Source organism: Oreochromis niloticus, linkage group LG14, assembly GCF_001858045.2.
Source record: "Oreochromis niloticus isolate F11D_XX linkage group LG14, O_niloticus_UMD_NMBU, whole genome shotgun sequence".
NCBI lineage: Eukaryota > Metazoa > Chordata > Actinopteri > Cichliformes > Cichlidae > Oreochromis > Oreochromis niloticus.
Genome location: NC_031979.2, coordinates 33900507 through 33918757, shown reverse-complemented (window position 1 = coordinate 33918757; position 18251 = coordinate 33900507). Strand labels below are relative to the sequence as shown.

The window sequence follows — 18251 nt, the reverse complement described above, 5'->3', positions numbered from 1 at the left end:
TATAAAGTCCATGCCTCTGTGGAATAGAGCAGCAGTGCAAAGGGTACCTACACAATACTGGGCAGGCTTAAATATTAAAATTATAAACAGCTTTGAACTGAAATAAAAGGATAAGAATACCTTATCTTCATCTCATGAGTCGGTCGTTTTTCCCAGGTAAGTAAAAACAGGAAATATAGAATCACAGTTCAGTGGTGTAGATTCAGTGGAAACTGAATTGTTGTCAATATGACAGAGAGGAAGAGAAGGAAGGAAAGCCAAGAGAATGTAAGAACAGATGATATGACAAATGGTTGGTACAAAGACTCAAGCAAATAACATCGAGAAAAGAAAGCGCACTCTTTCCCTCATTTCCTCTCCATCTTCCTCTTGCACTCGAAGGTTATCTCTAACACTAGGTCCTTTCAGCCCAATAGGGAAGGGGATAATTGGCCAGTGGAAGCAGGGAGGTGAGGTATTTCAAGCTGTCTCTATTCCAAATCCAACACGAAGGCACAACTCTATCAATCCCAAGTGCACTGGCAGGGAGGCCAAGTGGGGGAGAGGAGGAGAGCTGTCAAACAGAGAGCATAAAGGATAAGCGCTCAAGAGGATGGAGAGAGAGCCCACCATGAAATGAAGACTTACGAACAGGGAGGTGAATGGGGTGGGAGGGGGGTTGGCAACAGAAAGGTTATTTTTGGACACTGCACACAGACATGCTGTAGTATTACAGTCAGATGTGTGTATGCAAACACAGAAGTACAGGTACAACATACATATTGAACTGAATCACATGACCTCTAATGCTAAATAAACATGTGTGTTCATGTACTTTGTCCTGAACCATCAACCTTCCAACTAGCAGATGACCTGCTCTACCTCCTGAGCTACAGCCAACCCTAGGCACATATACACTACAATTCCAACTATTGCTCCTTAAAAACAAACAATATGCAACATTCTCATGCCCCCAAAAATGGCACGGCATACATAATTGCAAGGTCTGCAGATTTTTGCTGACATTTACACAAAACAGATTGTGCACATTAGGTGTCATCTCTAGTATCACTAATATGCAATATGCAAATGAAAATGCTTAGCCAAGAAAAACTGATATCAGATATTTCTGACAACTTCAGAAATAATTGTATTGATTGATGCCTCATCCGACTATCAGACAATGGAGCGATATTTAAAATAATGAGATTCCAGGCAGAAATCAGTAAATACGCCACAGGGTAAAATTGTGTGTGCGCGTGTGTGTACATCTCATATGTGCAGTTACAGCACATTCATATTTTCCTGCTGTGGTCAGGTTAAACTGGTGGTACAGATACAAACAGAGTGTGATGATCACTTGTAGTTTGCTTCGAGCCAAGCACTGAACAACACCTCAAGCTGGGCAGCATTAATGAATGTCTCAATATTAAAGGATTAAACATGAAGACACAGGCTCATCACAGACACAGCTGAGAACGTATTTTTCAAATTTGTATGTTATGTTGCTGCTCCATTTTTTTGTAAATGTATTTATAATTCTAACCTGAAACTGAATTTCAAAATTTGTGTTACGATTGCTTGCTTGACAACTACATTTTAGTTTAGATGCTTTTTATTTCCTTTGTTGATCTTAGAGATGATCGATAGCGGCACACTACTGTATATAATATTTTATATCAAAGCAAAAAACAAAGGTTTCACAGAAACTGCCTGCAATGCTAAGAGACAGCTCCGTGTTGGGAATAAAAAAATAGTGACAGAGAATAAACGATGGTAAGAGAGGTCACCAGCAAGCTGATGACCACTAAGCCTCAGAGATCCAATTTGGAAATGAAAAAGTTCCAGGAGAACAATCATAACCACACCTGTACAGTACATTGATTTGACTTTCACGGCAGACTGGGCAGACAGGAACCTGTCTATAATATATATGGTGGGCAAATACTGGCAAATATAAGCATGTTATGTTATCAATGAGATGTCGTAGGGTGTCTCATTGAAAAAAAATTAAGTGTGTTGCAAAGCGAGACTTTGATCCGTCCCCGTCACTAGCGATTGACCTTCCTCTCCGCTGATTGCTCGTTGGTTTTCACTTGTCGTTTCTGTAGCAAAGCAGGTTTTTACAGAAAGGGGTTGCTAGCCCCGACCTAACCCTCCTCCTTTATCCGGGCTTGGGACCGGGCTTGACCACCATCTCGATATCATCCAAAGTCTGTTTGTTCAATACGATAGTTGTACCAATGGCTATCTATGCGAGTGAAACATGGAAGTCGACAGCAACAATCACCCGACGACTGAATGTTTTCCAACAGCGCGGCCTCCGACGGATTCTCAAGATTTCTAACCCTAAACACAGAATCAATTTACACAAGCAGTCAGGTAGCAAGATGGAGGTTGTGATAATGGATTTTCCCTCTTATTGGAATGACAAAAAGTTCTGCAAGCCTATTGAAAGCACTTTAAACCTGCTGAAATGAATCTATGAGCACAGATCACAAAGACAACTCGATAAGGCCACTGTCACCACATTAAGAATGAAAACAAAGGTCTCTGCTTCTCTTAAAGTTGCAAAAAGAACAGGCAGAATAGCAAGGCGACATTTCACACTTGAATAGCTGCTCCCTGTCATTTGTTGGGATCTCAGTGTCAATATATGGAAATGGGTAAATAGAGAAGACCTCTCCTTCTCAAGTTTCTACAAAGGTCGATCAAGCCAACAATCTTTAACTGCTTCTACGAGTTTATCTCACAAACTGAGACAATGTTGTCGCAGGCTTTACTTCTGTATACTAATGTGCTAGTGAATGTTTGTGAATTAGTTCCACACTTATACTAGGATATTAAAGTTAAGTAGTATTAGTCAAAGACTGCTGCTGTAAGCTGTTAAGACCTGGGAAAAAAAACACATATCAGCAACTGTTTTATAGGCACTAAATTAATCATATTTACAGTGACATTCAGGTTAGTGAAATTCTACAGGCTTTAACAGCAGCATAACATCCACTCATTAAAACTGTAATTGTGACTGACACAGTATAAAACTGATAATTATCACATCTGCGTTGCAGGTTTAAGAATGAATTCATTTTCATTTTTTTCAATTAAAATGTGGTATTAAAATACTACATTGCCACTGCTAATTTTTGCTATATTTTTTATGTAACCCAGGACAGTTATGTGGTTTGACTCTGGGCCAAGATTTTTAGGACAGGAATAACAATGTATGAATGTGTGAAAAACATTTTCTTTTCTTTTAATTTAGCGTCCCAATGGAAAGCAAGCACATTCTTTTTAGGGCTCAATGCCATGCTATCCTAAAAGCCTGCAGATAATGTAATAATTCTAGTTTTTATCCAGTTGAATTTTACTGAGGAGTCAGATTCTTTTTCAAACTGAACCACACAGTCCAACCGATCACTTGTCTAAGATCCTGGATGAAAGCTTACCTTTTCTCCCAGGGCCTTGAGGCTATCCAGGAAGCGTGGCCAGAAATCCTTGAAAAGTGGCCGGTCAATCTTCTTCAGACTGTCTTGGGTGCTGGCATCCACACTGACATACAACTGAGTAACTGGCACCAAACTCCTAAAAAGAATTTGGTTGAGAACAAAGGACAAGAATTATGTAGCTGCTGCAAAATTTAGGATGCATTTAAAACAAACAAAATTCTATTTGATCCCTTACATTCTCCTAAGAATACACAGTTCTCTGATGCAGGCACTTATATTCAGTCAACTTGATAAATTGACAACTTGATTCAGTGACACAAGAACATCAAGTCAAATACTCATTGTTGTTCAAGAAAAGGTTTTCTTTCTTTTTCTATAGATAATCAATAAACAAGGAGACTGAGAAAGAAACTGTAAAAAAATAAAGAGTACCTATTATAAATATCAAGTAAGAAAAAAAGCAACTTATTTGGGTGAAACTGAACTTTGGTCATATAAGTAATCAGAAAAGAGTAAGAACACAAAACCCCCCAAAATAAAACAAAAAACAAAAACTCATTTCCCCTTGATAAAAGAGCAATGGGATAGATTCTCCAGCCCAAAGTGCAACAGCTCATCTCCTATAAGGTAGCTCTGGCAGACAGGATAAATGGCTGATGCCTGGTGTCCTTGCCTTTAACTTGCTCGATGACTATGTGATAAGTCTGTGACAGCCCAGTTAACCACTATATTGGATATGTCAGTGTGTGTCTTGAAAACCAGTAAGTGGTTCTGGATAGAGAGGTCAATATCGTGTTCATTTCAAATGGCTCACGCAGCATTCATCCTATACAGTCTAGACTGATAGAAAGTGGCAGCAGTATTCTGTGTACTAACTGGGAACACATACAATATATTTTTCTTTTTTAAACAAGCAGCAGCATCTTCACTAAGAGTCTGTGTGGCTACAAAACCACTGAAAGATTAAAAGGCAATGGTAAATTTAGTTTGTGCAGAAGTGGTAACTTTCCTCTTCGGAGTGAAGAATGACATAAAAATACAATAAAAATTTCTGTTTGCTGATCTAATCAAGAATTTAGCAGATTTATTCAACACTCAATTGGAAAACGTATTCTTGAATAAAACATGTCTGCAAACAAAATTAACTGTTATGTTAGGTAACATTGTTAATAATACAACAGATGTGCACTTCAGCATGCTTTTCTGTAGCCTGACAATGTTGCCCTGACAAAACTTTTGGTACTTTGTCTTATACGTCACATTACATATTGTATATGTGGGTATAAGGAGAGGAAAAGAGGAAAAAAAACACACTGAAGGGATGTCAGAAAACTACAGTTATAGTGCTGTGTTGACAGAGTGCTGAGTAGAACCTGCAGTGCTGTGAATAATGACATTGTGAGGTTACTGAGTGTGACTCACAAAACTTTTCATGTTGATGTTTACAGTCCTTCCTGAATCTAAGGCACATTCCACTTACTACACTTAGTATCTAACAACGGTGTTTGTGGTGAAGCTGTAGTGAAAGAAACAATCGAGACCTTGATTCTTATCGTGGTTAGGAATTTTTTAGTAGGGAAAAAATGGGTTTGGAATCTACAATATGTCTTACGGATTAACTACAGAGACCTCACCTTCATAAGGAAAGTTAGAAAATAATGTATGTTTACACACTCAGGCAAAGGTACCAACAATCAGCCATTATGGTTTAAATGTTGTTGTTTTTAAAATAATGATTTTTTTTTATATAATTATAGAAAAGCGTCCAAATTATCCCAGTACATGCAAACATTTAAGGTTTTTAAAAATCAATCAATTTAATGAAGGTTAATTGAAATTATGTGCTGCTCAAAGCACTAAAAAATGGATTATCTTATAGCCCCCCGCCAGACTGACGCTTTGATCTTCTTGTTAGGGTTAGGTAGGTTATTAAAGTATGAAAACAGATAAAACTTATTTTAAGATTACTTTAATAGTAAGAACAAAAAGATCATGTAACACATAAAGAAGATATTTTTTCATTTTGCTTGTACCTGATTTCCTGGGGGAACTGTGCATTGGTTACCAAGAAACTGGAGATCTGATGGTGGTGGAGGAGGCGAATGAAGTTGTTGATTTCAGGATACATGATTGGTTCACCAACCAAGGACAGGGCGCAGTGCTTGACTGCTAGGCCCTCCTCATACCTGTCAGGCTTTACTCCAGGGACACCTAGCAGAAGAGAGGTCAATGTCTGAGTAGATGATAGTTGTCAGACACAAAAAACAACTGTGTGAAGCAAAAGCAGGTCAGGTTTTCAACTGAAGGCTGTTTTAGTGATTACCAATAACCAAAGAGTCACAAGAGAGAGATGTGAAGATGAAAGAAACAGCAGAAGATGAACAAGAGAGATCTAGACACATCTTCATTTCAACTCTTGGTCTTAGGCTCTTAAACAGTTAATTCTTCCTTCAAACTGCTAAAAATAACCACAGTAATGGTTTTTAACATTCACCCAATAGACAGTTGCTCATTTGGTGTTTTGAGAGCATGGTGGAGAGCATTTTATAATAGATGGATCTAAAAACCTCCCATTCGTTTTCAGCTGTGTTGAGATCTCTAAGGACATAAAACATGCTAAAATCTATCTATCCATCCACCTATTCATCTAAAATTGAAATAAGAATGATGACGAATGAAATCAAAAACACTGAAAAGAGCAGGAGAGATAATGTGAAGTATGTAGGTATATGAATGATTTAATTAGGCTAAGTTTGCTTTTGGGATTCCAGCCTGGGGGTGGTTTCAGCAAACGGTATAAAGTATTAAAAGCAGTATGACACTGCAGGAATTTGTATTAAAGGGAATAAACAAACATGAAAATGGTTTCAGAGAATATTCAAAGGGTTTAATGTGATATTTCTCAAGTCAGAAGAGAAGACATTTTTTAGACTAAATTCAGTAAATCTTACAGAAAATTTTGACATATGAATGATGAATATTTTTTTGTTTTTTTAAATAACTTGGTAGCCTAGTAATGCAGAGAACAAAAAATAATCAGTATTTGTTGCTTTTAAACACTAATATGCGTGTCTACACAGACATTTTTTTCAAGATCTTTGAAAGACAGAAGATTCTTCAGCAGATTTAGGAACTCTTAGTTTCTTCTGTCTCTTCATGTAACCCCAGATTGAACTGATGATGCTGACATCAGCTGTAGGGGGGGACACCATCTGTTCTAGGACCTCTGGTTATTCTTGTTGCTGAGAATAGTTTTTATAAGTCTGGCTTTATGTCTGGAGTCAGTGTTATGACACTGCACGGTATCATATGAAAAATTCCATTAAATTCTTACATAATTCTCTAATTCAAAACTGTTTCTGAAATTTATCTGTGAAGTGGATCAGTCAGATTATAAACAGTATATATATATATATACACACACACACAACTGAGGCTGCAGGCTCTAAAGCAAATAGTATAATCATTGGTTACTGAATTGAATTAGTAGCCGCAGGCTTCTGGACTCAACACTCATAAGATGGTTTAGGTGGCATTAGCATTACAATTTAATTTGGTTATCTTTGCGGTCTTATTTTCTGAGTTCAATTTGCATAAGAGTTGAGTATACTGAAGACTTTGTCATGACACTGTCCACTCAAATCAGTCCATCTGCAACTTTAAATTATGAAAAGGGTACAGGTTATTAGTTCAGTATGCATGACTGGAGAAAGACATTTCATGTACTGAAAGTGCCATGCTGTTGTAGCAGGGAATGACATTACAAGATATTTAATTAATGTGCTGACTTGTCTGCCAAAGTAAACTTCACCAAGCTTCTGTTGCGCAGTGACATAAATAATTGTGTGAATTGTAACAAACTGCCTAGAGTGCAGAATTAAGTGGGACAGTTAGATAAATACTGAATACTGAATACAGGACAGGTATCACTAATAGTTTGGTAATAATGCATGGTAAAAAAATGATTGAGATTAGATACTCGTTTGCAACAGTATCAACGCCGACAGTGCCCTCTTTGACTCCTGCAGTTGACACACAGCTTCACACAGCACTTGCAGACAGACAGTCACATAACCACTCCCCTCACTACTGGTTGAAGCAGTTGAGAGGAATTTTGAGAGGTCATCAAAGCTCCTATTTTAGAAACACTGAAGAATTAAATGGTTGTCACAAATGTTAACTTGCCCGGGGCATACGTAAATGTTAGACGCTTAATTATCAGCAATTACCCAATAGCCACTAACCTAGCCTCAGGGGGGTCATTAGCTAGTACACTCTGGTATAACTATGCAACTATGCATCCCATAACTGGGACGGTTGCATCAGGAAGTGCATCTGGTATAAAACCTTTGACAAATCAAAGGTACTTTCGGAACAGCCTTTGTCAAACAGCCACATAAGCTTCCTGTTAAGTCATCATTAAGGTATCAGCTAGCAGCTATGCTCATCTGTAACGTTATAATTAACAGTGTTAATTTAACAGCATATAACAAATATTCGTGTCATGTAGAGGTTGAAGCTAAGAAGCCTACCAGGAACTAGACAGAAATTGTTGCTGCCTACCTTTCTATTTGATCAGCAACAAAAGTTTGGTGCAATGGAACCAGAAGCATAGCACAGCACTACCTCAGACAAGCTAAAATTTTGGTGAACTTTTTAGCACTATGCAAGGTAATCTTAAAATATCCCATTTACACACCTTATAGTTTTTTTTGTTTTGTTTTTTTCATATGGTATTGAGTATTTTCCTAGGTACTGATATCAAGCTTGAGATTCTAGTATTGTGGCAATCCTAATGCGTGAAGAACACAGATTTATTCCTAGATGCAGTCATCAAGACAACATTACAAAGAATACAAACAAACTTAACAAGCAGCTCGCAGGGTAATAAGCCAGCGTTTACGCTTTTAAACTACGAGTAATAGCTTTCATTATAAATTGTGCCTGACATTAAACTGCTACTTGATGAGACCTTTTATTCAGTAGCCCATCATGGAGTCAGAGCAGACACCAAGCTGCTTAATCACACTGAAGGTTTTGTGAGCCACTGTCTGGGGACTTCATTGTGCTAGAGAGAGTAAAATGTATCACTGTCAATTGTAAAAGAAGTTGAAGGCTGCATAATGTGGTTTTGCAGTGCAACTGGAAAGAAGATTATGGATGATGATGACAATATAAGCTTGTGCCTTGCTTTAGTATGTCTCTAATTAGAATTGCAAAGTTGAAAATGTACGTTTTCTATCATTTTACTGTAATGTCTTTTGTGAGATATGTGTTTTTTTGTTTTGTTTTTTTAGCTCTAAGAGAAATATGAAGGCGGCAGTCAGGACAACCATTTGTATGCTATTGTTCTTTTGCAACCACATCAAGAAAAAATTATTAGATTTTCTATGATGATGTGCGTTATATATATCCTAAAACTCGGCTCTGAGAATCATATTAACTATAAAATAGCCCTTTGAAGAAGATACGTCTCAGGAGTTTTTTGCATTTGGTATTTATATCATTTCATGAGCACAATGTCTGCAGTGTTTTATAATGGGATCAGCAGCAGCTTTGAGGTTAGAGAGGCAGCTCTCTGACCGTAAAGTTGCAGGATCAGGCCAGGCCTCAAGAATAGTTGGCTGGACCGAGGGCTGGCCTAGCAATTTTCATGTGAATATTTTATTTATTAGTCGTATAATATCATATTAGATAATACAGGTAAGTGTATGGCGTCAGTACTGACTTGTACATGAGAATAATAGAAAATAAGATGAAGAGTTTAACTGGAAGCTGGTTTGGGCTTGATGGGAATGGTCTCTGCAAGTGTGTTTATGCTAACAAGACTCTCAACAGGCTGTACGGACAGAGTGACATCCAGTGTTGAGCAGAATGCAGTTTGGAATGGAATAATGTAAGATTGTATTTCTGTACCACAGCTGACACTCGAGAGCAAGAGTCTGAAAAATATTTGAAAACACTTTTGTCTTTGACAAGATGTTAATGAATTCATCCGCATTTCTTTGAGCTTGTCACAGAACAACAAAACAGATGCAAACGTATTCTTGACTATTAATTATTCACAAGTCTTTTATCCGGAAAAATATAAAAAAACATTCATACATTTAGCTTCTCAATTGTTATTTTATATCACTGTAAATAGATGAAAAACTACATGAAAAACTTAAGACATCATCTTTTTGCTAGGTCCTTCCACTATATTTTGAATAATGAATAACTGTTTAACACAGACAAGGTAAAATATTCTTACATTTATGTGTAAGAACATTGCAGTGTAAGCACTGTTTTATTCCTACAACTAATTAAGGAGTAACTTAGTCTGAACTCTAACCTAATTTTGCTGATTACCTTTAAATCCACACGAGGAACAAAATATTTCTAATTAGAATTAGTTTGCTTTACTTAACGTCTGATAAATTTGTCACCACTATGTTTTGACAACATGTCTGAAAACCTCAAAGAAAATCTGCTTGGGGCATACACACAGGATCAGTAAATTCTGTTTGGACTGAGCTTTGAGTGGCCAGCCAGCCGTTCTCAGCCAAAGCTGCCAGAGAAAAAGTCCCAAATGCCAGCAATATTAGTACAAGCAGTAGAAGCATAGTCCAGAAGATGGGAGTACAAATAGGTTTAAATCTTTGATTTCCAATTACTAACTTAGATATCTCAAATGTCGATGGGTTTAAAAAAAATACAGAGTGGAGTTGTTACAAACAGGACTTTGAGGAGGTGGAAATCAAAGATTGCATGCACTGTGTGTCTGTGGATCTGCGGATGAAAAGTGATTTAAGAGTGAGGAAAACAACAATGTGATGAAACAGCTCATCAGCCACACAGATCATCAGCATTTGCATGTGAGCTTTACTTCATTAAGTTTAAAAGAATTCATAAGTTCCAAGCTGAAGACATTAAGGAGAAAAAGTGTGCAAAACAGGGCTTATTCTTGCACACTTTTTATGTGACTATGTTCATTTTAACAAACAGAAAGTCAACCTATGATGAACACTTTCAAGCATAAGCATAAGTAAACAGACAAATAGGCAGACGGACATTTAGAAAAAACATGCATGTTGTTGTTCATGTTTGCATGTGTCACCTGCTCAAAGCCTAACCTCTGAATTGTCGAATCATGTTCTGGTGCTTTTCCAGGGCATCCTCCAGGATTTTCTCTGCAGGATCCATTTTCCAGCGCCATTCAGTGCCGACAGGGTTGGTATGATGTCTGTTAGTGGAGCACAAACATGAATAAATAGGAACTAACAGCAGTCAAGATGCAACTGCTTCAGCAAGCACCAACCAAATGTAGCAATACAGCAAACTAAGCATTAATCAAGGAGCAACCACTGTAGCCTTAGAGATGGTATTACCTTCTTTCGAGACATGTTTCTGGAGCATGAAAGGGAAAACGAACACTGCTTGTGGCTACAAATGGAATAAATGGCCTAAACAATAAACTGTAAATATGGGCTCCAAACCAGCTTAGGTACAAAGGACAATACACCTCATTGGTGGCATTACTTCACGGTAATTCTGATTTAGAAAGTCCAAGACTATTAGACTGTTTGTTCAACACAAACATCACTTAAAGAGTTAAAGACATATTTCACTAGAATAAAAGGAGCATTTAACGAGGTGCTAAATACTAAGACTCAAGTTATTTACTCACAGATTGAAAGTGAATTATGTGGGCGTGTGTATTATCACCCTATAAAAACATATTAAGTGTAAGAATGCATGCTACTGTAAAAAAAGTGCTCTTCCTTTGGGTGTTAATAACACCTTCCAACTATCCAAGTGTGATGTCAATGTGCAACACCAAATCCTGGGGCATCACAAATTTCTGTCAGATAAGTATGCACACTCTAACGCGACGTATACTGACGGCATCCATGAAAATCTTGCTGCACCTGTTGCCACAAAGAGGCGGATGGTGGGGGCAGCAGGAACAAAACAGCTGTGCCCCGAAACTGCTTATTTCCTGTCATCCCACATAGCTGTAGTAAGGGAGACGGGCATATCTGTGTTGACAGGGCAGCAGTTCACCACAGCACATTCTGACAGTGACCTTTCAGTGCTCAACACAGTCGCCTTTTCAAATGGAACTTGAGGTTAGTAAAAGGCCCAATCTCTCACTAATGTCATGATGAATCAGTGTCCACATTTAGGCCTTGCAGTTATGCAGACCATTATCCATCTGCACATAAAACATGAACTTCTATGGAACAGCGAGATCATCAACAGTGACTGCTCTAAACCCTAAGTTAGTAATCAAACAGGCTAAAACTAGCTAATACATAGCAAAATAAAAACAACCCTAAAAACAGGAAAACACATGTTGGAGTTATACCTTATATACAGTTGTGTAGCAATGGACAGTTAAAGTGATGGGAAGCATAAAGCCTGTACCCAGAAGGACTAGCATCTTAATTAAATTACAGTATAAATAAGACATGTACTCTGGTAGGATATTAATATTGATATGCTGAAAGATTAATTAACTTTCATTTGGATCGCTTAAGATTCTCCTTAATGATGGCAAACTAAAAGAGAAGAAGTTGAGAAGCACATACCTCCAGCAGAAGACACACTTGTTAGCACATGCGAGGCTGGGGGTAGTCTCCATGCACCGGTGGGACTCGATACCGTAGAAAGTGTGCTTGTAACAACCTCCTCTTCCTCTCAACATAGACTAAAATAAATAAATGAATTAAAATTTATGCATTCAGTTTGTCAAAGCTGTAATAGAAATTCGAGACAATTTAAATGAAGTGGTTTAACGGTTTATTTAAAAGGGTTGATTTCATTACCTTAGTCCATCGACAAAGCTTCACTCCTGAGTGACTCCCAATCAGTTTATATCCTTCACAAAAAGGTAAAAAACACAACGTGTTATAAATAGGGCATCAAATCAGTGAAACACTTCACAATGCAGAACCGCACAAGTCAAATTAAGCTGACAGAAAGATGGACAATATACTTTCTAATAGCTTTACTTCAATAAAGCCTTTCAACATTCACAAAGTCTGATTTTTTAATGGCCCCATGCCAACAGCCACTGAACATCTCCAGCAAAGTGTCTACTGGCTGCTCGAGGCCATGTCATTGGGAGAAAGGAGAGAACGTTTCAAATTCCCTTTTGCACAAAAAGGTCTGTGAGGAAAGTGTTTCAAATGCCCTTGAGGTGAGCCTCTCTATCTCTTTTAACACCATGGCCTCAAACCACTATGAACAGCTGGATGTGGATTTCTCCTCATTCTCCCTCATTAAAAAAAACAGAAAAGAAAAAAAACCCATCCTGTTCTATAATATCTGTCAGATGGAATACTTTTATCCTCATGACTTGATGAGTTCATGAAATCCCAGGAAAAAACACAAAAACAACAACAACAACAAAAAAACATAACATGATAGATTAACCAAGAAAGAAGAAGGGCTGCCTTTCCTTTTCAAAATCATTTAAAATAGCTTTCTAGTAAGTGCAGCAGTACAAAGCCACACAAAGTATGTAGGCGGCAAGTTTAAAAAAAACCAAACTCCTATTTTGGAAGCTTATGTGTGTTGTCGCTGCTATTAAAACCTTCATGAAATATCTAAAACACAAAAACACAGCAGGACATTTGCACCGGGGTGTGTTTGTGCTCGAACTGCTCCCACAGATCTCAGGTTTGATGCTAGATTAGTCAAATACAAAATGTTCTTCATCGAGGCTGTTTGTGGGTATATTTGCAGGAAAGGCTGAATGAATAAAATACACTTTTTTGATTTTTACACTTCAATGTAACAGCTTACCACTGAACAAGAATCATCTTTTCACAAGTAACAAAAAAAAAACTGAGTGCGGGTCTACAAGACTCTGGACAACACAGTAGTGAATTGGACCTGCTATTAGTGACTTTAACAAGAACAATGATTAGCTTTGTGTTTATGTTATCTCCATGCACTGTATATAAAAGATGGACATGTCTTCTGAATATGAAAAATGAAGTGATGTATAATGATGAGTGCAGTGTCTCTCAGTTCTTCCAGTGAGAGCCTCCCCTCGCCATCATGTCAGGTTTAAAACACAAGATGACGACGATGAATATGCTCAGCTCACATTAGACTTCACAAACCAACAGTTGGTGTCACAGAGAATGTGTCCATCTTTTTAATACAGTCTATGATAACTGCACCATTTCGGAGAAACAGCATTGGAGAATATGAAAATTATAAAAACAGTTTACGCTCATGTGATACTCTATCTTTCACTCTTGAGCTGCTTGAGAGCTGAGGGAAATGAAAGGAGCAGGGAGACGATGCCCTAACTCGTCTTCCACCAAGTAATGAAAAAGACGACTGCCAATTTACATATTAGAGTGACAATTTAAGCACAAAGATACCACCGATATCACTCCCCGCAACAAGTTTCACACTCTTGACTTTGTGCTTTTCTTGTCTGAACCAAACAGACAAGCTTTACCTGGTGTGTGGCACACAGAAGAAGCCAAACTCTGTGTGTTGCACACTACCGAAACTGACTGAAAGTGACATTGGTAAGCCACTTTTAAATAATTTACTAATTAACCTGTACCTTTGAGTTATGACTTTCCCTGTCACTATTTTCTTGAAATAGGTTTCTCCTGAACCTCGCTGATGGAAAACTATTTTGCACACTGTGCAGCACTGTGTTAAAACTTTTTTGGACAATGCACAAGAGCAGTATGTGACACTGGCATCCAATCCATGCCAGGAAAAGACTATACAGGAAACACACCCTTCCAAGGCTGAAAACCATGAAGACAATGCCAAAACTTTCATCCTTCCTTCTAAATAAAACAAACTGCCCTCCAGGACTAACTGTTGCCAACATAAACACCATGAAATAGGTCAACATTTGGTCAAATGAACTGAAGTCCTGCGTACAGTGTCCTATTTATAGAGTGTTGTGTAAGCTAACTGTGGGGGGTATTGGCTGAAAATGACTGCTGGCCTGTGTTTTAATAGTGGGATAGTAGAAGAGTAGAATAGTAAAATCCAGACTTAATGAGTAAAAAAAAATCAGCACATGGTGCACTGTGGCAACAATATAAATAGTGATGCATTCACAGACCTTTCAAACTGAATATTTTGATGTTATTTCTACTAGATAATGTTAAACCTTAATACAACAGTCCAATTTTCAAATACCCTCGGTTAAAAAGGACACTAGTTATACATTCAGATTATCATTTAGACATTTTAACAAGTTAATCTTTAGTCCTGAAATTACTGTCTTAAACAAGCAAGAACTGAAATTCACTGCACCCTCCATTAAGTTCCATTTTTCCAGCTTTACAGTTTCCATGTTGAACCTTTAAGTAGCAGCTCATCAGCAAGGTTAAGCGTAATGCAATTTCAGCAACTGATTAACTGAAATATACTCCAATGGTTTCAACTAATTTCTTCTTTCTGCATAGTACGCCAGAGTAATAAGCATTGAAAGCCATTAAATACTTAATGAATTGCAAAAATACATCTTTAGGAATATGAGCTACATTAAATTGTTATGCAAATACCTTTTAGTACCACATAAATTTAAAAAAATGGCATAACTAACAATTCATGTTTAAAGTGAAAAAAACTTTGCTGCCCTCTGTGGAAAGATGAAGGTTAAACATATGCTGAGAGCAGCTGGTGCACGCTGTCTGTAATGAGATTTCTTTGGTTTACAATGCAAAGCAATGCAGCTAGATAACATGCATATATTATTCGCAGTCACAAGTGACACCCACCAGATGTTCCTTTAGAAAGCGATATATAATTTTACAAATACACCTTGAAGAACCATAAAACTCTACCACTGACTGAGTCAGTAAGCTATCAGTACTGGTAACTTGGCATTTTTGGTTTCTAATTTGCTTTTGTGAGTTCTTTTTTGCTAATCCTCAAATTTTTTTCTGAATCCTCTTTCCTCACCTTGCTTTGTCAGTGCTTCTCTGAGGGCAGGGGTGATCATCTCCCTTCTTTCCCCTTCGTCTTCAATCTTCTGCACTCCGTTTAATTTGGATAGCTTCACCATCTGGCCGTCTCTTTGACTCTCCTCTTTGCTCTGAGGCAGAAACAAAACTTTCAGTCTATTATGGTCTACAGCCATATAAACATCTATATCTTTACTAGGTAACAAAAGAAAACAGCTGGAGGGACATTTTGCAACTAATCAGGTCAACCGGCAACAAGTCCATAACATCACCGAGTACAAAAAGAGCATCTTAGCGAGACGGGGTTTCTCAGAAGTAAAGATGGGCACAGGTTCCCCAATCTGCAAAAAAGGGGATCTAGAGATTATGGATGATAATGTTTATCTATATAAAATTGTGAAGACTGAATGCAATGCTGTAGATGAGCCATCATCAAAAGATTCAGAGAAAAAGACATAATTAAATGATGTCTTATTTATAGTATTTGAAAAAGTTTTTCTGTTATGTTCTGTTTTGTGTGTAAAGAACAGAGCAACATAAAAAGACCACATAAATTGAGCATTTTGTTGTAAAGATGATCACCTCTGGATTTCGAGAGAATTTACAAGCTTTCAAATTACCATCAGCTGACTGAATCAGTTAAAGCCTAAAGAGTTAAGAGAGTTTTGAGACTTTACCAGTAAATAGGACACCAAATGTAATTTTGGTGTACATGCAATTACCACAGGCTGCATAAAAAGATGGACACTGCTGCAGACATCAACTGTTGTCTAAGAAAGTTGAGTTTTGAAAACATGTCCAGGATCCTAACCCATCTGGAAAGTATTTTCTGAGATCAAAAGTGATCACCAACTTTTATACAGCTCTCTGTATAACAACTGCTGTTTTTTTTTCTTTTTGCTGCATCACATTTGTTTTAAAGACCAACATCTTATTTCATGCCAGGATTACTGCAGTGCAGAGATTTTGTGTATAATGCTAAATATCTTAGATATATTCTGTGCACAAATACAACAGAAGATTGATTAAATCCTGCTAGAAAACTTTGCCTGGGGCAGAGAAACAGGTATTACTTTTCAGAAAGATGTGATGGATGACCAGCCTTTAACATTAACCATGGTAAATGACAGCTTCACCCAATTACTGCACCTTTGCCACTTCTTCAGTTTGTCTATAGGGATCTATATGTCACCTAGTCAGCACACCAGGGCCCTTTAGGTGCTAATACAGTGTCAGCAAATGCTGATAAATGTTCAACACACTTGTATTCTTCAAGCACGTAGATAGTTCACAGATTCCCGTGTAGCTCACCCCCGTTGAACTGTGTGAAAAATACATTGTACAAACCATTACTGCAAATCAATGAGATTCTTATAGAGTCTATTTTAATTTTTCCTCTCTTATCTCTGGAGTCAGTAGTCTTGAGAACATTTGTACCCTCTCTTACTTGCAAATTTGCAAAAACTTTGATCTTGCAGTTGCAGATTTCTTGGTTAAATGGCTCCAAATAAATGAAAATATTGTGCTATACCCAGTGGAAATTTAATTAAGTCCAGTACTCACTCCCCTTTTAACCCATATATTTGCTTCTTGCAAGTGTAAAAGGAAAGATTATGCTCTTTAAATGCTTATGTTTTACTCATTTACACCAGCTTGTCTCTAAATATGTCTGTCTGCTGCTTGGTGCTGAGAAGACAGAATACAGTGGATATAGCTAATTACTGCAGACACGTTTTCACCTCATGAACTCATAGTAAAACATCATTTGCATCAGGGCTAGAAAATATTGGTCAACTGCTATTTCCAATGTGGATTGTTATGTGTGCTTCAGTGCACCAGCTTTGGTTTCTCAGTCATCCTGAGTAACCTTCTATCCAATTTATCTCTAGTGTTGACTGGCAGCAGAAGGCTCACCTGCACTCATATGAGGCCTGAGAGTGGTTGGCAGGCTGATTCTTTCTCACTCTCCCTCACCTCCATCAGCACTTGTATTATTCCTCACATTTATTATAGGTTGAGTTGGGAATACCGGCATTCCAGATTTCAGGTTTGTTTTTTGTAGTCTAGTTTACTAACAGTCTAGATTGGGGAGAAGCCTGAATCCGACAGTCCACTGTGTGTCTGATTCATGATCTTCTTTCTCTTTTGTTTGGTGTTGTTGGTGCTCCCATTTCCCTTATTCTTGTCTGTTCGTTGGAGTAATCATATTCTAGTATTAAAAGCTTGTGAAACTGCAGCTGAATTGTGGAATCCTATATGTTTTGAGCATCTTTGAGCAACAGATTTAGAGATTGTAACATATTACCGTCCAACCCTCTTCAAGGGCTCGGTAACTCCCAGCATGCACGTCCATGCCTTGGTGCTTCCCAGCCAAGTAGCTACTCCAGTATGTTACAGTAACACAGATTAACTGTTAAACTTAGAGTCTGTGAGAATTTTGCTGCTGTTCTTTGTTTTAATGTAGTTGCAATTAATGGGTGTGGATAAGAAATTATGAGGTCTGTTCTTTGTGAAACGCTTCACTAAGTTTCTTGTTGCAAGCCTAGAAAATATTTTCATAACTATCTGACATGATCAACTTAAAAACAAACAAGACAAAGTCAACTTTTCCACAGTCTGTGAGCAACTGGTTAAATGATAATTGCCTCAATATTAATTCTGAATATAATTTTTGCCAGAATTGAGCAGCTGCTAATCTGTTTTAGTCTCCTAAAACCTTTGTTAAAAAACAGAGAGCAAGCTTCTCTCTAAATATACTGCCAATGTTTATATGTGAACCTGCGCTTCAGGTGTTCACAGTCATCTGTATGAAATGGCACTCTTTCACCTTAAAACTGGAAGAACGCAAGCCCTTGTAGCTATCTAGTAGCACTGTTTGCTCTGT

General features: G+C 37.7%; 1 protein-coding gene across 2 annotated transcripts in view; it reads right to left on the bottom strand.

Moving 5' to 3' along the window:
* The window catches only part of tyw1 (tRNA-yW synthesizing protein 1 homolog (S. cerevisiae)), a 54423-nt gene that overhangs the window by 24004 nt on the left and 12168 nt on the right, over nt 1-18251 (bottom strand). The window contains exons 8-14 of one of the 2 annotated variants that reach the window (XR_003213794.1): nt 15366-15498; nt 12239-12291; nt 12002-12120; nt 10544-10653; nt 5462-5639; nt 3429-3564; nt 121-553 (exon numbers count right to left, since the gene is read on the bottom strand). Coding sequence is in view for 1 of the 2 variants with exons in the window: in XM_005465021.4 (XP_005465078.1) it covers nt 3429-3564; nt 5462-5639; nt 10544-10653; nt 12002-12120; nt 12239-12291; nt 15366-15498 (729 nt within the window). In the remaining variant the exon portion in view is untranslated. The remainder of the gene's footprint in view (nt 1-120; nt 554-3428; nt 3565-5461; nt 5640-10543; nt 10654-12001; nt 12121-12238; nt 12292-15365; nt 15499-18251) is intronic. The other variant, XM_005465021.4, reaches the window with a different exon arrangement.